This window comes from Sinohyriopsis cumingii, chromosome 12, assembly GCF_028554795.1.
Source record: "Sinohyriopsis cumingii isolate HCF-2022 chromosome 12, ASM2855479v2, whole genome shotgun sequence".
Lineage (NCBI taxonomy): Eukaryota > Metazoa > Mollusca > Bivalvia > Unionida > Unionidae > Sinohyriopsis > Sinohyriopsis cumingii.
This window is the reverse complement of record NC_142972.1, coordinates 106,987,520-107,014,413: the sequence shown is the minus strand read 5'-3', so window position 1 is coordinate 107,014,413 and position 26,894 is coordinate 106,987,520. Positions and strand designations below refer to the sequence as shown.

The window sequence follows — 26,894 nt, the reverse complement described above, 5'->3', positions numbered from 1 at the left end:
GTTTTATCCCTATGCCTTAGTTAGCTTTGCCAACTGTTTTTTTTATATCATTCTATCTGGATCCATTCTGTGCTTTATGACATAATGTGTCTCAAACATTTTCACTAACAATAATACACTTAAAACTGTTTAAGTTTTTTTATAACCAGGAATCACCACATGATGCCAGCTTTTGCACATTTGTGTAGATTTTGATCTTGTGGACTGACATACTGATGCCAGCTTTTGTACATTTGTATAGAGTTTGGTCTTGTGGACTGACATACTGATTCCAGCTTTTGTACATTTGTGTAGATTTTGGTCTTATGGACTGACATTCAGATGGCAGTTTTATACATTTGTGTAGATTTTGATTCTGTGGACTAACATACTGATGCCAGCTTTTGTACATTTGTGTAGAATTTAGTCTTGTGGACTGACATACTGATGCCAACTTTTGTACATTTGTGTAGATTTTGATCTTGTGGACTGACATACTGATGTCAGCTTTTGCACATTTGTCTAGATTTTGATCTTGTGGACTGACATACTGATGCCAGCTTTTGTACATTTGTGTTGATTTTTGGTCTTGTGGACTGACATACTGACGCCAACTTTTGTACATTTGTGTAGATTTTGATCTTGTGGACTGACATACTGATGCCAGCTTTTGTACATTTGTCTAGATTTTGATCTTGTGGACTGACATACTGATGCCAGCTTTTGTACATTTGTGTTGATTTTGGTCTTGTGGACTGACATACTCATGCCAACTTTTGTACATTTGTGTAGATTTTGATATTGTGGACTGACATGCTGATGCCAACGTTTGTACATTTGTGTAGATTTTGATCTTGTGCACTGATATATTGATGCCAGCTTTTGTACATTTGTGTAGATTTTGATTTTGTGGAATGACATGCACAACATTAATATGCATATGATTCACTTATCACGATGCTCACAAAAGCATTTCAATGGTACATACATTTATTGAGTTTATTGGGAGACCTATTTCCAAAAAAGGAGAACTGATAATATATTGTAATTAATTGTTAATATAAACCATGTAATCTTCAAACATTATGTCATAACGGCTTCTTTTTGATATAGTGAGATACTCTCACGCTGAAATGTAGTCACATTTCCAATTTTCATAAGCATAGGTGAAATAGGATAAAAAATAAAGATGAAACAAACTAACAGCTGAAAATTAAAAGACACCTATGCATGAAACTTGGACCACACAAATCCAGTTTTATGATAAAGTTACTTTCCTATAAATGCACCTGTGTACCAACTGTTATATTGAAAAAGAAAAATATGGTTGAAATGTACGTACACTTAATCGTAAAACTCTGGTAAAATTGATCTAGTATTGGAATGGTTGAATAAACATTGAAAAGAGATGCATCCACACACATTTTCATGAGTCTAACTGAAATAGGCTAATGATTTGTAGGTGTAACAGACACATAGAAACAGTTAAGTCACTAATCTATACAAATTAGGTGATAAAGACCTAGGTTTGGTATGGCTTCGTTACTTTAATTAAGACATATCCATGAACCCTCTTTCATTAGATGAAAAAGCGTCATTATAGCATAGTGTAATGAAAAACAGAAAATACAATAGTCACTCCGACATGAAAATTTGGAAAAATGAAAACTGGGTCTTGTTATCCTAGTGTTCCTGATTTACTTATGTAATGACGCATCTTTATTTGAATTTTGGTGTGATATTTTCCCAAACATGAATATTAAAAACGACAACAGCAAATTAAGTTGTAATGATACACATGGTATGGCTTAATAATTTTTTAAGATGCATCCACATACAAATTTTGTAGGTGAAATAGCTTCTATGCTATTGAGGGTGTAAGGCAGACACATGTTATGAAAACAGGCAACAAAAGGAAATTTACAAACCGACAAGTTCTAAGTGAAGGATTCCTTTCTCCTTGAAGTCAGACCATTTCTGTGAGACAGCACTGCCAGCAGGAATTCCTGGTAGGTTAGGTTGAACATTGATGAGAGATTTCAGGGCATCAATCAGCCATATTGGGTCCAACACAATATTATCTCTCAATACCTCAATACTGAAAAGCAGAAGTATTTCATAGGATTTAGAAATATGTAATTGCTCTTTATGTTGTGTAAAAGTAGCAGAATAACGCCTGATTTGGAATCAAGCAATGACTTTGTTTCTGTTAGGCAAAAAATCTATTTCACGTTTCACTGGTTTTAAAATCAGGGTAGGTAGGTATTTTTGTTAAATATCTCTTTTGAAATGAAATCCTAATAGACCCAGCATACTTTCTGAATCTTCAAACTTGTGGACTTTTTAAGATGCAGTCCTAACATACTAAACAATTGCCTAAGTAGGTCTGATATTACTTACATGTGGTTTTCATATGACAACTTCGGAATACAAATTCACATGCATAGGCAAGAGAAGCTTCAAGGACAGTGTTACTTTGTTCTCAATTAATGTTTAGCATTATGTGCCATCATTAGCAGCAGGCGATATGGACAGAATCCATTTAGCAGAGTTTTCAGTAATCTGTTGCAGTAGTGAGAGGGAAGATAATGAACATAAAAATTAAAACCCTTGCATACAATCAGCATTGCACCATCGATCTTCCTGCATTATTCACAAATTAAACTGCTTACAGTCCCTTTCGTAGGTGGTAGGGTCCAGTTTTGTACGTTAGCCCCTGGCAAATTTCTTAACTTAAGGCCATGGTGTGACTTTTTCAGCTGTTATTGTTTACTATTTATAGATATGGATATATATGTGAACCAGGTGTTTCGGGCTTGTGTTGTTCTTGAAACTGATGTCAGGCATGGATACCTTCCATAGTTGCACTGCAGTATGTTGATAGTGAAACACCAATAGTCGACTAGGAAGAAGAGCTAGCCTCCCATAGCAGTAGACACATGAGTTCAAGGCAAGTAGAGTATCTCAAAACCGGCTTGGATGACAACTATTCTGAATTGCATCAAACTATTTAGTAGACAATGTTTTTCAAAATATTCATCCAGGGAACGAGCTTACGTTTGCACTGTGAGTACCACATGCTGTCAAAACTGGCCTTTGGATGTGAAAAATGCATGTAGAGAATAAGGGTTGGGATGCAGAAACTTCTTCTGCTATGAACTGTCATTGACTTCTCTGGTCAAGTGAATACTATTCGTATGCTTTGTTTTAATATAGGTATCTAAAAATATGTATCTTTTTGACCTCACTTGTGAATTTAATATTTTATGATCTTTTTTATACTAGGTCGCTGATTTCTGTATTAAATTTGTACATACAAAATGGCCCCTGCCCGCTTAGAGTACATACAACTACATTGGCATTACAAGGAGAGACAATCTGTGCAGACTATGTGAGTCATAACTTGGGCACCACTGAGATTTGCAACTATGGGAGTTGCAGTAGCTTAGTGGTTAATAGATGAGACTTCTGACATGGATTGTCGGTCCCGTTCCCGCAAAAAGCCTGGAAGAACTATCAACTTTCTCAGGATATTTTAAGGTGATTAGTTTTTCCTCTTAGTGGCTAAATCTGAAACTTTCAGTAAAGAAATGAGGTAATCTTATTGAAAGATAAAAATACAAAATATCAATTTTAAATACATTGTGAGTACCTGCATTGAATATATGAAATGTCTTGAGAAAAAAAACATAATGCAAGTAAACACATACAATAAAATGGGACATTCAGCGATGGCATATCCCACACTGAGTGCTTATAGGAAGACTTTAATTAGAAATATGCTATGGTTTACCACTGTCAATTGTTATAATACTTATGTGAACATCTTTTCATATGCTACAATTTGTTTCCATGGTAAGATGCAACAAGACGAATATGTCTCTGTGTAATGTGATTAGACCAAGATATATATATATATATATATATATATATATATATATATATATATATATATATATATATATATATATATATATATATATATATATATATATATATATATACATATATATATATACATATATATATATATATATATATATATATATATATATATATATATATATATATATATATATATAATGTTATTGGTCGCATTCTGAGTCTTTCCTTAGCGCAAATAATTATCAAAATATTTGGACAAGAAGCTAAACAAAGATGAGGCGCACTGAGGGGTGATGCTTATGGCAATAAAAAATGAGGCAGCCAAATACACTTATTTTGACTAAAATACCGTGTTAAAATGGAATAACAGAGTGAACTAAAATCTCCGCTAATTTTGTCATTACATGATCATATTAAAATACATTTATTGACCATATTCTACTCTTCTATGATCTCGTATGTATTGGCATTGAGGCAACCAGGATCACATGAATAATAACCTGATGCTCACCAATACATTAATGTTCATGAAATCTTCATGAATTATTTTATTAATAACAACAATAATAATAATTAGGACTTTGTATATAACCTAATCTTTAGAAGCTCTAGACGCTTTTAGAACATTAAACAACACCTATAAAAAATATAAAACACATAATGATATGATTACAAAAACAAATACCATGAAATTATAAAATATAAATAAAAACATGCTGAGAATATTTAAGGTAGGAAACAGTATTAGGTCTTTAAGTTTGTAAGTTAATGCCTAACTTTATCCATTAACGGGATATAAAATAAACATGCTCAGTAAGTTACCAGTCTAGTAGTCAAATTTACCCCCTCCATGAAAGTTTCTCCGTGGAAAGAATTGACAAGCCAATTTTTGTTTCCCACGGAATGAATCAGCAAGCCAATTTTTCCCTGAAGAAAACAAACAGCTAGCCAATTCTTTCCCCCCTCCAGCGGAAACTTTGCCCCTGAGGGAAAGAATTGGCTAGGTGATTTCTTCCCCCATCTCCAAAACCACTGGCTATTCATATCTTTCCTCCTCCAGCTGAATAGTTTCCCCCGGAGAAAGAATTGGCCTGGTAATTATTTCCACACTCCAGTTACACCTTTTATACATTAGAACAGTTAGCAAAACTAAATTAACAAAAACAGATAGTAACTTATTTTAAGACTTTAAAAAAGAACAAATTCCCTCCTGGAGATGACTATACTTGTTTTTAAAAACAAACATATTAAGAAAATATTTATTTTAGAACCTACCATATTAACAAAAATGATATTAATGCTCTTTCTTCATTAAGGAGGTTTCTAATAATTTATTTGGACTTTATATATAATTCGAATATAAAATATGGAAATATAACTATGTTAAGTTCTCACTTGGAAGACATATGAGTGTCCCAACTTGTCAGTTTATATTATCATGTGTAAAGTTTAATAACTTTATTTTATTGAAATTACCAATTAAACAGAAAGGTTCTCAAAAGACAAACTAGTAAACATTTGAAAAGATTGCCAACAAGACTTCCAAAGAGGCCACATGAACACAAGGATAACGAAAACAAAACCATTCATAATACTTGAACGAAAAACTGTCTTCAATCCTCCAACAATAAAACAATGCAAACACAGTTGCAGGAAAATGCAAATCACTTTTATGAAGTGACCAAAGTATAATTTACATAAGATATCCTCAGGCCCAACAAAACTGCGGTTTGTATGGGGTGATGGGAATTGTATGTTTAGAGATATAAACCTTGCAATTTCAGAAAGCGAAGACAGCTACGAAATTTGCCTTAATAGTATTATCGGGTACATACGCTCCACCAAGATTACTAAAAGCTTAGCAACTAACTTAACAACAATGTAAATAGGTATTTACAGGACAGCAATATGGAGTCAAATACTGTGCGAGCAAGTGATGCTAACATTATGGGTGCATCATCAGTGCTATTCACAGACATTTATGTGTATAGAGCTAATCGATCAAATTCCAAAGGAGTTAAGCAATATGATTGGTTGAGGTACCCATGATCCTTTTTCTTTGGATGCTCTCCGTCAGTCTGGAATTGATTTACAAAACCTTCCAAATAACCATTTTAATGTGCAGTGTTAGGATGCTAAGAAGAACATTAATCAAAAGTTGTGTCTTATGCTGTGTCATTTTTAAAAGATTATTAGCCTGAAATTGTAATCTGTAGTAATGTAAAGGCTTGTTTGTTAGGTCAAACATGTATTATATTTCACTCATGGGCCTTAAGCAGATTAAGAAAAATTCCATTAATAAAAAAAATCAATTGGTTCTAACGGGTAAAGAATCCACTAATTGATTTTGTTCCACCCAATTGTTAAGTGACCTATTATATGTGTGATATTTCATTTGTAGGCAATAAGCATATTACCAAAGAGCCCGTTAATAAAAATAAATTATTTGGTTTGGAGGTGGATGTGGTGGGGGAAGGGGGCAAGAATCAGCTAGCTAATTCTTCCTCAACCCCATTTAATGTTAAGTGACCCATCACATGTATGATATTTCACATGTGGACATTAAGCTTATTACCAAATAGACCATTAATGAAAAGAAACTAATTGGTTTTTGGGGGTGGGGGAAGAAATAACTAGAGTTGGAAACTAATTAGTTGTGGGGGTGGGGGGAGAAATAACTAGTTGGAAACTCATTGGTTGTATCAGGCATGGAAACAAAAAACAAAAAAACCGAGGGGGAAATTCGTTCTCAAAGGAAACTTTTAGCAGGTGGGAAGGTTGTTACACTCCTACATTATAACAAGAACTATTGATTGCAGCAGTTTTCAATGAAATATTTATTTAAGACAAGGATTATTGTACAATTTACTTACTTTTAGTTCAAGGATATGCATAAAATGTGTTGGTTTTATTTAAAAAAATAAAACAAACAGCAGAAAATTGAAGCTTTGGTTTTATCCATTACCCTAAGGAATCTCACCAGGATACGTCATTGTTTCACCAATTTGTTGACAGAGACCAGTATAAAAGTAAAATAGTTAGATTGTTTAATTAAATATATCAGACAATAATAGCTACTCTAGCCAAGCAGCTGGATTGTTTTGGTGTCTTATCTTTTGTTATTCTTTTAATTTTCTTTCAACTATAAACAAGTTTCTTTTCGCTTTGTCTTCTTCGATTCATTATTATTCTGCTCACACGATTTCATTATCTATTTTACTTTCCGTTTGCTATAAGTGTCTGATGATTAACTCAAACTATCAAATATTCAATGCTTTGAATTAGGAATTTAAAAATAACTATCCAAGTAGTTTTCTTTAAAGTACTGCAAGTTCTGCTGGTGACCTACAAAAATAATGTCGTCAAAACATCTCGGAGTGGGTGTGGCTGGATGGGTAAGTTTTAACATCACCTCATAGACATGGATTGATAGATGATACAGAGGAAGTGGAAGCTAAGCGCCTTTCCTAAATGACACACCATAACAGCCAGCCCAGTATGTGGCCTGGAAAGGTACTGTAACCATGACCCTACAATTATGAATCCAACACTCTACCAACTATGCATCCACGCCCAACACCAATGAAAAGAAAAGAAAATATGAAATTGTGGATCCCTAAGTCATAAAGGGGTGGTACATCTATAATGTAAAAAAGTGGCACATCTATCAAGTCATGAAGGGGTGGCACATCTATCAGGTCAAATGCATTTTAAAAGATTATTGTTGACCTTTTTCATGTGGTCTCCACTCAACTGCAAAATAAATTTATGGTTATTCAAATCATAACCTGAGATTTGAGCATATGAATTTTAGGTCAGTGTTATCCTGTATGCCTCTTTATACATCATTAGCGAGCTATGGCTATGCAATGTTATCCTGTATGCCTCTCCATAGGTTATCAGAGAGCTATGGCTATGTAGTGTTATCCTGTATGCCTCTCTATAGATCATCAGATAGCTATGGCTATGTAGTGTTATCCTATATGCTTCTCTATACATCATCAAAGAGCCATGGCTGTGCCTGAATTTAGGGCTTCATACACATACATATTTCTATCGATATTTGACTAAGAGGATCCATGATGAGAGAGAGAAAGAGATAAAGAGAGAGAGAGAGAAAGAGGGAGAAGCTATGTGTATGAGCCTAACTAGAAAACTGTCAGTGAAGGTATTATTGGGGCATATCTTTAGTACATTATCAATGTTCAGTTGTATATATTGATGTGTTAGTATGGTGCACATGGAATCTGAAATCTTGTCAGTACATGGGAACATTGTCAGCCATAGTTGCTGCTACTTGTTTCATGTCAATTGATAAATTAATGGACTGACTGCTAGACTAAAATTGGATACAAATTATATTTATCCTCAACTATGACGCTCAGTTGAAGAAAAAATAAGAAGACCAGATGCTCAACATCTTGATGTCATGCTGAAGGATGTATTCCCATGATTGATTGAGTGTCTATAAATTGAACTGGTTTCAAATCAATGTATAAAAAATGCATTTCTTTACCTTTATCAGACCTGAAAGGTTCCTTCTTTCGTTGTTTCATCATCAAATTGAACATTAAATAATTGGTGTACTTGTATTCAAGGCTTGGTATTATGTTTAATTCTTGGGAGGGTTTTTTCTTTCAAACCTGTAGATTCTTTTTTCTTTTACATCAATATTTTTTCCAACTAATACAATTGATATAATAGGTTATTTTTACTTCTTCATATCAGAGGAGGAATTTTGTCTAAATAGTTGAGGATCTGATATTTTTTTATGACTCCTAATCAATTAAATAACAGTAATACAGTAATAATAATACAATGATGTTGAAATTATGCTGGGATGAGGGATGGGTTTTGTACACACTGGAACAATTATGTTTGTAACAATCTGTCTAATGTTTAATTTTTATTTTCCTTCCCTTCATTGTGTAGGCCCATATAATATAAATAAGAAACAGGTTCCTATCCACTCATCATCTTTGCAATGAATACTTCAAACTTGATACTCTCGAACTTTAACAAAACTGCACTATAGAGAAAACAAATGCGCACCTCATGCTGTATGCCTTACGGCTAATATACTATATCTCTGTCTGATAAAGACTACAAAGTTTCTCATTTTGTGATCACTGATCAACATAAGGAATATTTTTTATCAAATTGGTCATAAAATAAAAAATACTGAAAATATCAACAAAAAAAATCGTATGTACATAATATCAATGAGTGTTAGATGTACTATCTGCAAAAGCAGACTTTTAGATGATATTATTTGGGCAGTCAGTTTCACAGAAGTGTGTTAGCCATATTGTCTATAATCCACAAAAATAGGTTTCACAACAGAGGAGAAAACCAGTGGCTTTTTAAAAGTGGATTTTTTTTATTAAAAGTTATCCTATATAAGAATTGAAAACATATTTTGGAAAGACAGATGGGGCCTCTGTCATCTTATGAATTTCACAGGAATATGACTGTGGTCCAAAATCAAATTCCTATCAAATACTGTCCCTTAGAGTTTACAGAAAAGTGTACACCATACAAATGAAGCTGACTTCCAACTTTGAGACATGCTGGACCAGATCATTTATGGCAAGTAATACTGTAGTAGGTATTTCTGTAAGACGGTATCCCAGCATCATGTATGGCAAGTAATAATGTAGTAGGCTTATGTGTGAGACAATATCCAAACATCATGTATGGTAAAAGTAATACTGTAGTAGGCTTATGTGTGAGACAATATCCCTACATCATGTATTTATGGCAAGTAATACTGTAGTAGGCTTATGTATAAGACAGTATCCCAACATATTTTATGCCAAGTAATACTATAGTAGGCTTATGTGTGAGACAATATCCCAACACCATTTATGGCAAGTAATAATGTAGTAGGTTTTTGTATAAGACAGTATCCAAACATCATGTATGGTAAGTAATACTGTAGTAATCTTATGTGTGAGACAGTATCCCGACATCATTTATAGCAAGTAATAATGTAGTAGGTTTATGTGTGAGACATTATCCCAACATAATTTATGGCAAGTAATACTGTAGTAGGCTTATGTGTGAGACAATATCCCAACACCATTTATGGCAAGTACTAATGTAGTAGGCTTATGTGTGAGACAATATCCCAGCAGTATGTATGGCAAGTAATACTGTAGTAGGCTTATGTGTGAGACAATATCCCAACATCATTTATGGCTAGTAATAATGTAGTAGGATTATGTGTGAGACAATATCCCAACATCATTTATGGCAGGTAATAATGTAGTAGGCTTATGTGTGAGACAATATCCTAACATCATGTATTTATGGCAAGTAATGCTGTAGTAGGCTTATGTGTGAGACAGTATCCCAACATCATTAATTGGCTAGCAATACTGTATTACGATTATGTGTGAGGCAATATTCTAACATCATTTAAGGCAAATAATACTTGGTAGGCTTATTTGTGACAAAATATCCCAAGAGCATGTAACTTTGAAACAAATCATGACACATGTGATACCACATCTTAGAGATGACATTAAATGAATCAGGCATTTGCACAATAACAAATCAGGCAGACAAACCATTTAAAATTATGCTTATCAACCTCTTATGTAATTGTAATTGGTTTTATTTGTATGTCTGGAAGGAACACACAATTTTTAGCTAATTTGTTTTAAATGTTACAACAACAACAATTTTGTATGTCTCAAAAATTCTCACTCATGTCACAAAGCACATAGAAAAGACTTTATTTCATATCAATGAAATCCACAGTAATTTGAAAATCTCACAAAAAGGTAATTGAATTTGGTTCCAAATGTTTTGACATGAATTTCATTGTATATAGTTACATGAAATTCATAATTATCATATATATGCAAATGTTTCCTTACCAGCTCAAAACACCCCCCCCCCCCCATCCAAGCTTGAGGATACAGACTAGGCCTGAAGTACTTTCAACTATTTCATAAAGTAATAGATAACTTATGTCAGCTACAGCATGCAGACTGGGAGCTTCATTATGCATAATAATTATGATGCATCCTCCACTAACTCATATATGCAGACTGGACCAGATGCATCGAGTATATCATACAGTAATAAATACAGTAGGTACTGGCTTGAAGATGTCAACAACGCCTAATGATGCACCCTCCAGTATGTTGTGCAGTTAGCGGTACAGCAGGCACAGGCTTGAAGATGTCGACTATGCCTAATGCACCTAGTATGCTGCACAGTTAGAGATACAGTAGGTGCTGACTTGAAGATATCGACTATGTCTAATGCACTCTCCAGTATGTTGTACAGTTAGAGATACAGTGGGTACCAGCTTGAAGATGTCGACTGCACCTAACGCACCCTCGAGAAGTGTACAGTTAGAGATACAGTAGGTAAAGGCTTGAAGATGTAGACTACGTATAATACACATAGTATGCTGTACAGTAAGCCCTAATGCACCCTGGATTATGTAAGAGATATACTATGTACAGACTTGAGCATGTAGACCAGGGTTCTCAAACAAGTGACCCACTGTACAGACTTGAGGATGTTGACTATGCCTGATTTACCCTCCAGTATGTTGTGTAGTAAAAGATAAAGTAGTACAGAAATGAGGACAAATACAAAAATTACCAATGGAGGCATCATTTTGTCTTGGATTGCATCCCAAGATGATGTGATATTCCATCCAAGGAAATGGACGTTTTTAAATGAATGTAAATTATCTCTACATTTGTTATGATATTTTCAGGATATGACCCTTTCTGCCATTATCTTTATTTTGCATGTCTTTCCCCAGCCTAATCTTTCTCAGAGCTATATATTTAGGATGGTGTTGATGTGTCACTAAACTATTCAATGGTTGAATCGGAAACTTTTTTGTCGGTATGAAACCAGAATACACTGTCAGAAACATGGACACAATGCACCATCTACAATACAGGACTGTTAAAGCATTAACCAATCTAATCTCACCTGACGTAGATGATTATTCCTGTTTCATGCAGAAATCTCAGAAACAAATCCAGTTCTTCACTTTTCTCTATTCGGAGAGTTCCTTCCTTGCTTATTTTGTCCACTTCTAGGCGAGAAATCACCTGCAATTACAAGTTGACAAAAGTCTTTAGTTTTATTGGTTTATTGATTTTATAAAAATATGTATCTGCATGATACTGCTTCTTTGTGTCACCATTGTTACATTATATATTTACCGTATTGCAAGATATATATATATATATCCTTATTTGACCTTACAAATATCCAAGTAAACTAACCGTTTCTCTTTGATATCTTTTTTGTATGTCATATATCATGGATGTATATGCAACAAGCTACACCGATGACCTTGCCAATATCAGAATTTTGTATAACTTAATTTGATCACCTTAGTTGTGTACAGGTATCCTCAATATATATGCTGGAAGCTATATTGATGACTTTGCAAGTGAGGTTACTGTTTTGCTTGATCACGTCAGTCATGTGTCATACTTCCTAAATGTGCCATTGATGACCTTACCAATGTCCAACTGAGCTTACAGTGTGGATGGATCATGTCAGTCATGTGTCACACATATTGGATGTGTATGCTACCTTCTAAAACAATGGCCTTGCCAATGTCCAAGTGAGATCACAGTTTGGCTTCATCACCTTAGCCATGTGTCATGCATCCTGGATGTATATGCTAAAGGCAAACATTGATGACCATGCCAATATCCAAGTGATCTGACATGGTTGGCTTGATCAACTCAGCCATAATTTGAATTATGGATAACATTAAGGACAGGTCTCCTGTATTCCATCATTTGAACTATCGATAATATTAAGGACAGGCCTCCTGTATTCCATCATTTGAACTATAAAGGCTTCTTGCATGACATCATTTGAACTACAAATAATGTTAAGGACAGGCATCATCTATGGCATTATTGGAACTATATATAACGTTAAGGACAGGTAATCATCGCTAGCCTATCTACAATTTGGAGGACTGAGCAGATATTTATGTGCTATGGGTCAGTGAATTTCATTGGATGTGTCAGCAAACCATCCTATGCAATCAAACTGAAGTTGTTCAAACTGAACATTGTTCTTTCATGATCGAAACCAGGGGATCACATAACTTAAATGGATTCATAAATAAGCAAATACACATGTAATAGTGTTTTTCTGGTAGCAGTCATACTTTCATACAACTGTATTAGTGTCTCTCTGGTACATAGTTGTACTTTTGATGTTAAACTTACAGCGTATCCTTTTAAAGTCAACTGCCTCCACCATTTTTGACCAATATATAATGCACTGCTATTAGATGCTCTTGTTTAATTGGCATTATATACTAAGGGATGTGACTCATGAAATCCAATAGATGTCACTATGACAAACCAAATAAAGTTCTTCTTGTTGGTAGAGAATGATATAAGATTAAAATGTGGGAAAAACAAGTTACAAGTGTACAAGTTTTGTGCAATAAGCTGAAAACTGATTGATCACACATATATAAGGCCATATCAAGCATTGTTAGTGGTATAATGCCATGTCAAGTAGCGAGGCTGTTAGCTGATCAGACAGATATACTGCCAAATATATCTTGATCACACACATATAAAGCCTTGTCAAACATTATTGTTGTTAAATCATGAGGTCAGATCTCAAATGCATAAATTATATACTGATATGTTAACAAATTCAGAAAATTTAGAGTTTAAATATTTACTCATTGATGAATCATCGAATTCTTATTCAGTGAGTAAAATGAGCCCCAACATCAAAGTCATCCTCTACTGGCTGAAAATAATTTCCATGAATTTAAAATATACCATTTCTTCCTGTTAAACAGCTAGTGCTGAAACTATCTCTGATATTCTTAAATGATAACAACACTGTGGTGGATTTCATAAACATCAGATTAGTGCCAGTTTAATTAAGAACAAAGTTGACATCACAGACAAAACTATGCCCAAGATGGCCATTGTAGCATCCAAATTGAAAGTAACATTTTCACTTAGTAATTATCAGGTAACGAATAAACCTATTGATGAAAGTGTCATGCTGATACAGTAGTCCCCTTCTTGACCGGCTCCCCTGACCAGTGGCCACCCGTTCCTTATAGCCAGAATCCGTTGGCGCCGAAGAGCTTGTGTTCAATGGTACCCCTCACGAAAGGCCACTTGGCTAACTTGACCAGCAGTCAGCATATTAGTGCAATAGTATTAAATTTACCCCTCACAAGCAGCCGCATTTTATTTTAATGTGTATCCAGATCAGTATTTTATTCACAACATGTGTTAAGTAATCAGATTTCTGTTTTCCAATGTCAGGTTTTCGTTACTGAAAGAAGTGTTGAGTAAAGTACATTTACCACTAATATATCATTTACTCCTCGCGAGAAGCCACATTTATTCCATGAAGCCAAGAAAGACTCAAATTTTAATCCATACAAAAGGGTAAGTACATGTAATCCGATTAGCCTTACTGCTGTGTTATCATGAGATGTCCGGTTTAGTCACTCTGATAATTGTTAAAATTACAATTATTGAACAGTAGTAACAGCTGAGAAGTGGCAGTATCAATATAGAATACACATTTCAGCAGGAAAATGGTTTGATAGCTTTTATGGCTTCCCTTAGTAACATGTTGAGCTTGTTCACTTTGATAATTAGTGGCTATTACTACTGACTATAATTGTCAAGATTACAAATCATAACGGCAGCGAGGACAAATCTACGTGATGTTAAATGGTACATAATGAAGCCATTTTGGCATAGTTTAACATTTACATAACTCTTCGGCTACCATTATTTATTCTTCATGCTCCACTCTGTTAGTGAACTAATAAATCAAAGTAGGTTTTGTTTCTAGTTATTCAAGCATTAACCTTGCATTGTTTCTGAGCTAAATCTGGTCCTTATCTGTATAAAAGTATTGTTCTGTGCTGAGAACCCCCTTTTACAGTCTGCTGCCTGTAAAGGGCATATGAATACTAGTTAGCTTATCTAGATACTCTTGACTTTATGGTTGTTATATACAGCATTCCACTACTGAGGTGTTGTCACTGAGATATCTCCACTCCAACATAAGAACTATTACTAACATAAGCTCTGATGACATTTGACTTTTTAAGCAAACTTTGTTGACTGTTATGACACAACGTTCATAACTGTTCCGTAATGCTGTATTAGAATTTTAAGTCCAACAATTTCATATTCTTGTTCAGGGATTTTGATGAATATATATTTTTTAAATTTAATTTTGGATTTTTAAGCCTTATAGTTTTGTAGCATATGATCCTGCTTGACTACACTGTTTCATAAACAAAATGAAAATTACACTCAACATTTAAACTTCCTTTGCTTTAGTTAGGCTTGGCCTTCTACCCTTTTAGATGACAGGCATGACATTTGTTTCTGTCCATGTATCATGTATATTGAATTTGTATTTAAGTCACCCAGTAGTACTTCCATTAGCCATTTCCCAAATACAATAATCTAATATATTGCAAAGCTTTAAAATTCATTGTCATCATTAATAAGAATTTACCTTGAGAAACAAATTAGCTGAGAATCAGGTTTTTTATGTTTCCCAGGTAACCCATATTTTAAACTTTCATTTGTCAACTTGTCTTGACGTACATTGTACACTACAACATAATGATTGCACCAGAACACATAGGGCAAATCAAATTTAGTTTAACAACCATTCATGTCATGTTGAAGAACCTAAATGTGCAAACAGTTACTTACATAAGAAAAGACAGATGTAAGGACAAGAACTTTAAGGGTTAACTGTTTTTTTTTTTAAATTGTATGATGTGCAGAGCTGACTTTTAAATATGCCACTTGTAACTAATTTACTTGGATGTAATGCACACCATTAATCCCCAAGTGTGTGAATTGTACAAAGCTTGAGGTAAGTGTTTTACTAATCGAGATCCGTTTATAGCCTAATGACTCTTTCCTTTGTGGTACCGGTGTATTATTAATAGAGATGCATTCATAGCCTATGATTCTTAACTTTGTGGAACGGATATATTATTAATAGAGATGCATTCAAAGCCTAATAATTCTTAACTTTGTGGTACGTGTGTATTATTAACTGAGATGCATTCATAACCTAATGATTCTTTCCTCTGTGGTACGGGTGTATTATTAATAGAGACGCATTCATAGCCTAGTTATTCTTTCCTTTGTGCTATGGGTGTATTATTAATAGAGATGCATTCATCGCCTAATGATTCTTACCTTTGTGGTATGGGTGTATTATTAATAGAGATGCATTCATAGCCTAATGATTCTTTCCTTTGTGGTATGGGTGTATTATTAATAGAGATGCATTCATCGCCTAATGATTCTTACCTTTATGGTAGAGGTGTATTATTTATAGTGATGCATTCAACGGCTAATGATTATTTTCTTTGTGGCATGGGTGTATTAGTAATAGAGGTGCATTCATAGCCTAATAATTCAGTCCTTTATGGTACATGTGTATTATTAATAATGCTGTATTCATTGCCTATTGATTCTTCCCTTTTTGGTATGGGTGTATTATTAATAGATGCATTCACAGGCTAATTATTCTTTCTTTTGTGGTAGAGTCGTTTTATTAATAGAGATGCATTCATAGCCTAATGATTCTTTCCTTTGTGGTCTGGGTGTATTATTAATAGAGATGCATTCATAGCCTAATGATTCTTTCCTTTGTGGTCTGGGTGTATTATTAATAGAGATGCTTTCATAGCCTAATGATTTTTTCCTTTGTGGTACGGGTGTATTATTAATAGAGAATGCATTCATAGCCTAATGATTCTTTCCTTTTCGGTATGGGTGTATTATTAATAGAGATGCATTCATAGTCAAATGATTCTTTCCTTTCTGGTACTGGTGTATTATTAATAGAGATGCATTCATAGCCTAATAGTTCTTTCCTTTGTGGTATGGGTGTATTATTAACAGAGATGTATTCATAGACTAATGATCATTTCCTTCGTGGTCTGGGTGTATTATTGATAGAGCTGCATTCATAGCCTAATGATATTTTATTGTCGTATGGGTGTAATATTAATAGAGATTAAATTTTAGCCTAATGGTTCTTTCCTTTAAGTTATAACAGGGATGCATTCATAATTTGATGACTCTGACCTTTGTGGTAATGTTGCTGTAGTTTTGGTTTTTAAAGTCATATCTCAGGGCTAGATATGCTATAGATGGTTGCCAATATAACTGGTGGGGAAAGAACTCAGAAAATCCATAAGAACCACTGACTCACTGGAAGTAACTGACTGCTCTCTCACATTCCTAAAGTGGCCAAGCCATAGACTTCAACCCATAGAGGTGAGATAGCAGTGATTGGTAAAGGCAAGTGCTTTAGACCACTCAGCCACCTAGGGCAACATCCTTTGTGGTAAGGTTAGGTTACTAATAGAGTTACATCAATAGTGTGACGACTGTCCATTGTGGTAAAGGGGTACCACTAATATAGATGCATTCATAGTTTAATGACTGTCGTTTGTGGCGAGGATGTGTTACTAACAGAGATACTTTCATAGCTTCATACATTATGCCATGAACAGATGCTGAACAATAACATTAACTACAAAATTTAATGCTGCTGTTGTTGTTCTAGGGTTTAACGCCAATTTTCAGCACAAGGGAGTCTATATATGTCATCCAGTATAAATGGTGGAGGAAGAACCTAGGAAAACTCCGGAAAGATCCACTGACCCACAAGAAGTTACTGGCAAGCTTTCACACATAACCACATTGGCCAAACTTGAGACTCGAACCCACACAGACTGAGGTGAGATGGCAAAGATCCGTGATGGTGAGCTCTTTAGAGCCATTCTGGACCTCAAAATTTAATGCAAGTCTGTGGATCATAAAATACAGGAAATAGTGACCTGTGGTTGGTGCTATGAAATTTACTCTAGACAGCTGCCTTGGTTTTTGTTGTTGTTATGGTGTTTGATGCTGTTTTTCACCAAAGGTTAGGCGTTACATGGCAACCAGTATAAATGGTGGCAGAAGAACCCAGAAAAACACCAATCCATGGCAAGCTTTCTCATGTACCTACATTGGCGTAGCCCAAGAAGCTAGCCAGACAGCGGTGAGATGGAAGTAATCTATAACGGTGGCCACATTAGACCAGTTGGCCAATCGGCGCCCTGACAACTGCCTTGGACAGGAAATAAACCTCGTTCAATGAGTGTACATATATAAAATAGGTATTCATCTGTGTGGATACAGATGGCAGTCGTATTATAATAGTTTATTGAAAGTGTACATATGAAAGTAGGTCTTCATCTTTGTGGATAACTACAAAATTTAATCAAGTATGTGGATCATAAAATACAGGAAATAGTGACCTGTGGTTGGTGCTATGAAAACCACTCTAGAAAGCTGCCCTGATTTTTGCTGTTGTTATGGTCTTTAATGCTGTTTTTTTCAGCAACAAATAGGCTTTACATGGCAGCCAGTATATATGATGGCGGAAGAATCCGTAACCCCACCCCCCCTAGAAAGAACCACCAATCCATGGCAAGAAACTGACAAGCTTTGTCATGTACTAAAAAAAACAAGCAGACAGCAATGAGATGGATGTGATATGTAATGGTGACCGCATAAGACCACTTGGCCGATCAGTGCCCTGACAACTGCCTTGGTTAGAGGAAAAATAAAACTCGTTCAGTGAAAGTGTACATATAAAAATATGTCTTTATCTTTGTAGATACAGATGACAGTGGTATTATAACAGTTTAGTGAGAGTGTACATATAAAGATAGGTCTTCTTCTGTGTGGATACAAATGACAGCAGTATTATAATAGTTTAGTGAGAGTGTACATATACAAATAGGTTTTCATCTGTGTGGATACAGATGACAGTGGTATTATAATAGTTTAGTGAGAGTGTACATATAAAAATAGGTCTTCAACTGTGTGGATACAGATGACAGCGGTATTATAACAGTTTACCTAAATTACATAGAGGTGACCATGCTGGATATTATTTTATCTCCGAGATATGGTCTCACAGATGAAGGTATTTCAAAGCATATGGTTTTATTTAAACTGTACTGTAGGTCTGACAAGAAAATCTATTTCAGTGCACAAGGTCTTGTATAATCTGTTTTGTAGGTCTGACGGATGAAAGGTATTTCATTACACAAGGTCTTGTACAGCCTGTTTTGTAGGTCTGACAGATGATGGTATTTCACTGTACAAGGTCTTGTACAGTCTCCATTGTAGGTTTGACAGATGATGGTATTTCACTGCACAAGGTCTTTTACAGTCTGTATTGTAGGTCTGACATATGATGGCATTTCACAGCACAAGGTCTTTTACAGTCTGTATTGTAGGTCTGACAGATAAAGGTACTTCATTTTTCAAGGTCTTGTACAGTGTGTACTGTAGGTCTGACAGATGAAGTTAGCTCACAGCACAAGGTCTTGTATAGTGTTTGTAGGTCTGACAGAAAAAAGGTACTTCATTGCACAAGGTCTTGTATAGTCTGTATTGTAGGTCTGACAGATACAGGTATTTCATTGCACAGTCTAACAAATCTATCCCCTTCAAAAATGTACTTCCAACAATAATCCATTGGTATAATTGAAGCATTGCATGTATGGTTCTTGCAACTGCAAACTGCATTTCATGCATTTGAAAAAATCCTGAAAGCTGAGTGTTGCCACCTAATCTATTTTATGTCATCACACTAAAACTTTATAATGTTCACTCTATGACTCCATTTATGTATGACACAAATTGGTAATGTAAATCAATTTTTTATAGATTATGTCATAGCACAGGTGAATCACTAAATCATATAAACAAAAATCAAAATGGCGGGGGGGGGGATAGTCATGGTTAGGTTCAAACGTTTACAGAACGAAGTGTATATTTAACCAATTTCTAGAGCTGGCATCCCATCAAACACAATTATTGCAAAATTATGCCATGACACTTTGATGGTCAGTATGCGTTATATGAAAATCCAAAACATAAACAAATTATTCACGCTAATGATATATACCAATTTATTTGAAGCCATATTACTGCTGATATACACAAACTCGATGCTATTTGTCTGTGACAGACTAGAACTTACTCAATTTGGCTATGGTAAATTTTTTCCAAAACAGTTCCGACTTCTTGCCTGGTGGATGATCTTGGTGACTAAAATTGTTAGAAATTCTCTGCACATAAGGAATCCCTTATTTTTCCTCCACTGTTGCTGATTTCCATCAGAGAAAGGCAGGTTATGTTCAACAATAACACTCACAATGCTTCATCAACTGTAATTTGCAGGTCGTGAGTTCAAAGCCTGAAGAACTCCAGAGTTGAAATCAGCATAGATAGTTTTCAGGTCTTGACTCGAATTTAAAAAGTACTCCAGAGGTGAAATCAACGATGGTAGTGTGCATGTCTTCAGTCAAAGGCCTAAAGTACTTCGGAATTGTAATCAGCAATGGTAGTTTGCAGGTCTTGATTCAAAGGCCTAAAGTACTCCAGAGCTGAAATCTTCTGGAAGCTCTTAATATTCCCAATATATAGGTGCTTTTACCTATCAGTATGCTTTTTCATATCGTCTCTGCCACATGCTTAATTTTCCCAATATATATGTGCTTTTTCCAAGATACTTTTTCAGATCGTTTCTGCCACATGCCCACTGGGGCTTGTATCGTTGCGTACAATTTAGCTGTCATATATAATCTATATAGTACTATTATTATATAGTACATGTATAACGGCTATTGAAAGCAACAAAACAAGCCTATGTGCACATTCCCAATTTTTAAATTCGTGGACCACTGTGTGCAAAAGGCATAATGTAAATCGATATTTGATGGTTGAATGTAAAGCCTATTTTTGTTGTATTCCAACGTATACTTCACTTTTTGTGGAATATGTTTATTTTTCCATGCAGGTGAAAACATTTTAACTATAATGTAGCTTAATTAAAAACCGTATTAACCCAGAAGATGAAATATCGATCGGTTAATGATTTGTGGTGTCGGCACATATGGGGGAAAATATGAAATTGAACATATTACAAAATATGCAAATCTTTCAACATCTAAAAAATTCATACACTCAAAATAGTGGTCTTCACTTAGCGTATGTTTAAAACTAATTATAGTTTCTATTAGTATGTACATGTGCCATGTAAATAAAATACCATTTGGGCTCCAGTCTTCTTCACAGGTATTTGTAAACGTTCTGTTCTAAATATAGACTAAAGAATTTTAAAATGCTTGCTACAGGGCAAACTGTAACAATTTGATATAGGTCTACTAACATCGTGACTAGCAGTGTGGCACCGTAATTGGCATCTGTGACTACTGCTGATATCGTGAGTAGCACTACATGGGAAACAAGTTATTGTATTCCTGTTTTAAGCCGATTGAGATTAGGGAAATTCGTGATTTTTTGCATGCAGTGTGAGTCGCTATCAAGAGTTGTGGAATTCATGCAAAAATCATGAGGGTTGGCAGGTCTGTAATTTCAAACCTCATGGTCACCAAACATTAACATGGTGTAACTTCAACTAAAGTTTTAAAATATGCATATGAATTCATCATGATAGACTTAGTGTGACAAAATAAAGTTAATCTTTTCCAAATCAAATAATTATATATTTGGCATAGATGTTTCAAACTGTGAGTGGAAATGTGTACCTTTACTCCAGCAGCCTTTCGCTTCATCAGCTCCTGTTCCAGGGGGAGCCACCGTGCAGGTATCTCCTCACCCCAGTATGGTTGCTGTGACGCCACTTCTACAATTTTCCGCTTCAAGTCTTTCAAGTTGCTGTCTACAATAGTGTTGTCAATGGCAAAGTCCTCATCAACCAAGTGAAACCTGGTCGGTTTGTCTTTCAGATAAGAGCGGATCTGCCTAAAGTATCTCTCACAGATCTCATAATATCTGCCCTAAAAATTGATTGACCAAAAATATGAGCAATGGCAAAGACACTGAATTCGTCGCTGACAGAAGTATTTATAGAATGTATAAGTCTATTCATGCTAATTTGTAATGACAAACAACAATATTTCGTCTCAGACATAAATATTTAGAGAATGTCCATTCACCACAAGATTTATGTTTTCAGTTTGTGTTTTCAGTCACTGATAGCATTAAGTCGGATCTGTAGGATTGGAAAAAGGATCTTACACAATATATACTTTTTAAATTTCTTTTTCATTCTATTTGGATGTAATAAAGAGTTTTCTATTCACTTATTTTGTGTATACTGATTCAGATGTGAGCCAGTTAAATTTCAAAACAACAATTTTAGAACTTGCATATAGCAAACTTTCTGTAATTGATTTCTCTATGAACCTTACTCTGTGGAGACTGGTAATTTGTTTTATTTATGTGAAGGACATTTAACAATAATAACAAACATTTGGAATCTGCCACCATCATAAGATAGCTTACCGGTGCGCCTAGCAAATTTAAACTAGGTTATATCGATTTTTACCTACATGAAATTGACAGAAAAATTATTTATTTTTTTCAAAAATGGCAAGTATTATAATCCTTATGTCTTTAATCCTCTGAAAGACTAGACGAAACTCTTCATAGATGAAACCTGACCCGGTACTCGCCATTCGCGGTAATAGTCACATGACTTCATAAATCTCAAACAACGACATCGGAAGTCCAAAAGTCGCGTTATATCAACAACAAACACCTTTTAAATGTTGTTGTACAAAATTTCAATTATATTAAATGAAAGTCGGATACCTTTTGTAAAAACTAGAAATAACATATAATTCTCAACATATTTATTTTGAGAACAACTACAATAAACTTGGCCAGTCTGATTCTTCAAGCATAGTAGCACATGTCAACGTGGAGTCACGTGATACAACTAAACTCCAAAGTTGGTCTTGGAATAAATATATAGAATTTTGTGCTCTTTCGTTTTTGTATTTTTATTACAACCAGTATACGACTTTTATTTAAAACAATTTATACAATATTTTACAATGTCGGTGGTGAGATTCTGTGTGCTCATGTGACATACTATCGAAATAGCTATAATTTCACCAATGCATTAGTTTCATCCTCTTTCAGCAGAATAAAGACATAACGATTGTAATACTCTCGTAATTTCTGAAAAAATAAATAATTTTCATATCGATTTCATGCAGGTATAACTCAATTTAACAATGCTTAAGTTTGCTATCCCATTCGGTAAGTGGCTATGCATTAGCGCCACCATGTTGGCCTGTTGTGATCCTGGACTGGTTTTCATACATTCCATACCAAAAATACGGATATCGAGCTGTCTGTGAAACAAAAAGTCCATTGAAACTAATCCACTGAGCGTTTGGATTGTCTCAACAAATATATTTATGGCAAGCACCCAAATGATCCACACTGCAACCTACTATTGTTCTGGTTGTAACTCGATAAATTTAACCCACGATCAGTTACGAATCAGTTATGTAATTGTTTCGGGCGTCACATTGTGGAGGAAAATTCCCGGATTTTCGGAGACTCGTCAATATTTGCAAAATTCAAGGACTTTTCACGGTCGGCAAAATTTTATCATTTCTCCAGACCTTTACCCGATTTCCTGGTAGCGTGGGAACCCTGAATAACTACATAACTGACTGTCAATAACAAGGGTAAGAACTACATAACTGTCAGTAACAAGAACAATAACTACATAAATGACTGTCAATAACAAGGACAATATACTAGATAAACTGCAATTTGCTTGAAGCTAGCTGAATAAATGATGCATGTTACACGAACATTTGTAAGCTGTCTTTGTTATAAATTAGAGGCAACATTTCGTTGAGGTCAGTTCTACTTCTGATATAAACACAAAACAGGATTTTTTCCTTGAGGTCGGTTTTAACTTCTGATATAAGCACAAAAAGGATTTCCTTGAGGTCGGTTTCTACTTCTGATATGAAACACAAAATATAATTTTATTTAGGTTAGCTTTTACTTCTGATATGAAAACCAAAACAGGATTTCGTTGAGGTCAGGTTTTACTTTTGATATGAAACACAAAACAGGATTTCCTTGAGGTCAGTTTTTAGTTCTGATATGAAACACAAAACAGGATTTCTTTGAGGTTGGTTTTTATTTTTGATATGAAACACAAAAAACATGATTTCCTTGAGGTCAGGTTATACTTCTGAGATGAAACAAGAAAAGAGGATTTCATTGAGGTCGGTTTTTGCTTCTGATATAAAACATAAAACATGATTTTACTGAGGTCAGGTTTTACTTCGTATGTGAAACCTAAAACAGGATATCCTTAAGGTCAGTTATTACTTCTGATATGAAACACAAAACGGGATCATTTTGGTAGTAGGAATAATGTACAAGTGTGATGAACAAAAACAGGAAGAGTCATCTGCAAAGCATGTAAACCAAACAACATTAATGTTCCAAACTATAGATTTTGTGATTTGGGATAACCCTTTCTATTATGTGTGGATTTCACTGGTGATTGCACTCCAAACTATTGACTTTGTGATGTGGGATTACCCTTTCTATTATGTGTGAATTTCATTCGTAATTGCACTCTTTTATTTGTGGATTGCTTTGGTAATTGTACTCTTCTATAATCTTGATTAACTAAGTCTAATTACCTCCATGATTTGTTTTATGTCCAAGTGATCGATGATCATCAGATACAGTCATTACCATTGCTTAGTTGTAAAACCAATGTATTGAAAGTCTTGCATTGAATTCCAGGAATACAAACCAGATGCAAAGATAGCATAATCCAATCAATGGATACAATTGTCTGATCAATGGTTGCAGCAATTCAATTGCCAGATAAGTATATACAGCAGATAACAAGAACTATTCCAAGAAGAAGTATTAATACTAAAACATTTCTACTTGTGACCATTGTCATAACTGACAGACAAACCTTTGCACTCTTCTTGCGGCCTGGCCACAGTCTTGACTTCTTTTCTTCCTTGAGATGATCTTCAGCAGGTAAAGCATGTGCACCTGCAAAAATGAATATGTTATGCTGCGATCTCTATGTTTCATAAATGTAGCATATCTGAACCCAAAATCATTTTCCAACAGAGTTTGGAGTTGATGGAACAGCCATCAACTGCCCCCGTTTCTTCAACTGGGATGGTATGCACACCTGTATTGGGAATATTTTATGATGCAGCTTCCCACCAGGTTTTTGTTAAACGTATTTTTGGGGTAAAATGGTGTTGTATATATCAACATATATCCACATACCAAGTAATACAACTCAGGTGGCAAATGAACTTGAGAAATTGACCACATCACTGAAGTATGGAAAACTATGCTATTAATTGGTGTAAATAGACATACACACAAACTATCATTATTAAGCTTTTGCCAATGCGTGCTTGGCAATATGATGGTGATTTACATCACTGTCTCTTAAATGCTTATCAAGTATGTATCAGCAATCTTACAACTCATATTTACTCTGTTGCCATTTCCTTTAATTGCATTAAACCAGTAATTAATATGGACATAGTATGAAACCCTCTCTTCCACTCCTTTAGTTTCAGAGTCAATCACTAGCTATCACCATTTTAAAATAAAATAGCCAGCATTTCTAATAATTTCATCAACATTTCCTAATAGCTGACTAGTGCTGAAATCAATTTTCAAATGAGAATACAATTTGCTGAATATACAGACAGGAAATTGGTTTTCAAATATCTGTTGCATCAATTCTTAAAGTACCTAAGTCTTAATCAAACTCAGGCAGAGAACAACTGATTGGTCTACTGTGATATATACACTAACTCTAGTACTTAAAAGCTATCAGCCTGACAGCAGCAATATTATCCCATACATGTATGGAAACACCTTTAGGACAGAAAGCAGCATAACATAAATCTTGTAAATCCCTATTGTCTAATTGAAACAGCATGTTTATTATAAAGGAGACATTCCAAATGTGTCCCAATGTATAATGAAGTACTGCACTCATATAAATTTAATAATCAATGTTATGCCAAGTTACTCTGTTGATTCATATCTTGCTGACTTAGATTCAATTTGATGGGCACACTTCTGGTGTGTTGTGCAATGAATTACATTACACTGAATTTGAATTGTTTGTTTCAGTCCATGGTAAAAATAACTACTAATCACAACTTAATATTGCTCATACTCCTTGTGCAAAACACAGGAAGTATTGGAAAAGAAATATTTTATCAGAACCTTAAAAAAAGTATTGTAGAAGTTACACCGTTATTTTGTGATAACCTAGTTTAAATAGCCACATATAAATAGCAGTCATACCTCTATTACATGATTACCATCCTTAAACAGACTATCTTTAGTGGTTCCCCAAACTGAATCATTTTTTAAATTAACCACTATCAATGACCCACCTGGTTTGCTATGACATGTGTCTGTAGTTCAGTTGAAATGAATAGCAAAACTGATCAAACCAAAGGACCATAATCAATCAGAGAAGAAAAGTGCATTTCTTATACTGCAAACTATTATTTATGGATTTTACCCATCCTATTTACCTACCTGTCATGCTTGAGACAGGTGTCGCCTCTGCTACCTTTTTTGTTTTCCGTGGTTTAAAGATGTTCTTCACAGCTCCAAGGATGGTTGGGGCCCTGGGTTGTTCATTGGAGGCAGCAACAGATGGTATTGATGTGGTGGGCTGTGTGACCTGTACTGTTTCAGATGTCATAGACTTTGTCTTTGACTCTTTTCCTTTTGTTGGTTTCCGTTTCTAAGAAGAAGTTAAACAATGCTGGTAAAACTCCCTTGCGGAAATTATGTGCAACAGCCCAAATATATGTAGGACCATACCACTTGAATCTTGACATGAATATCATTTTGAAACTCTCTGATAAGGCATATCATATATGAATTTGGGTTTAACTGTTTACAGTATGCCATACACGGCTCATTCAAATCAGACTTCATAGTTTCAGACACTGGTCTTATCACAAAACCATTTCATTACAAGGAATGGGTAAGAGCAAAAAGGTATCTACCTCTATGTTAACACAGAAAATCTGCTGATCCTATAATGCTTTGCTGAGACAAAAA

The 26,894-nt window shown here is 34.7% G+C and overlaps 1 protein-coding gene across 1 annotated transcript in view; it reads right to left on the bottom strand.

Moving 5' to 3' along the window:
* LOC149787203 (uncharacterized) overlaps nucleotides 1-26,894 on the bottom strand; it is a 76,860-nt gene that overhangs the window by 23,512 nt on the left and 26,454 nt on the right. The window contains exons 6-10 of the mRNA XM_089976067.1: nucleotides 26,361-26,571; nucleotides 24,748-24,830; nucleotides 21,521-21,772; nucleotides 11,830-11,951; nucleotides 1,908-2,077 (exon numbers count right to left, since the gene is read on the bottom strand). Coding sequence (XP_089832193.1) covers nucleotides 1,908-2,077; nucleotides 11,830-11,951; nucleotides 21,521-21,772; nucleotides 24,748-24,830; nucleotides 26,361-26,571 — 838 coding nt within the window. The remainder of the gene's footprint in view (nucleotides 1-1,907; nucleotides 2,078-11,829; nucleotides 11,952-21,520; nucleotides 21,773-24,747; nucleotides 24,831-26,360; nucleotides 26,572-26,894) is intronic.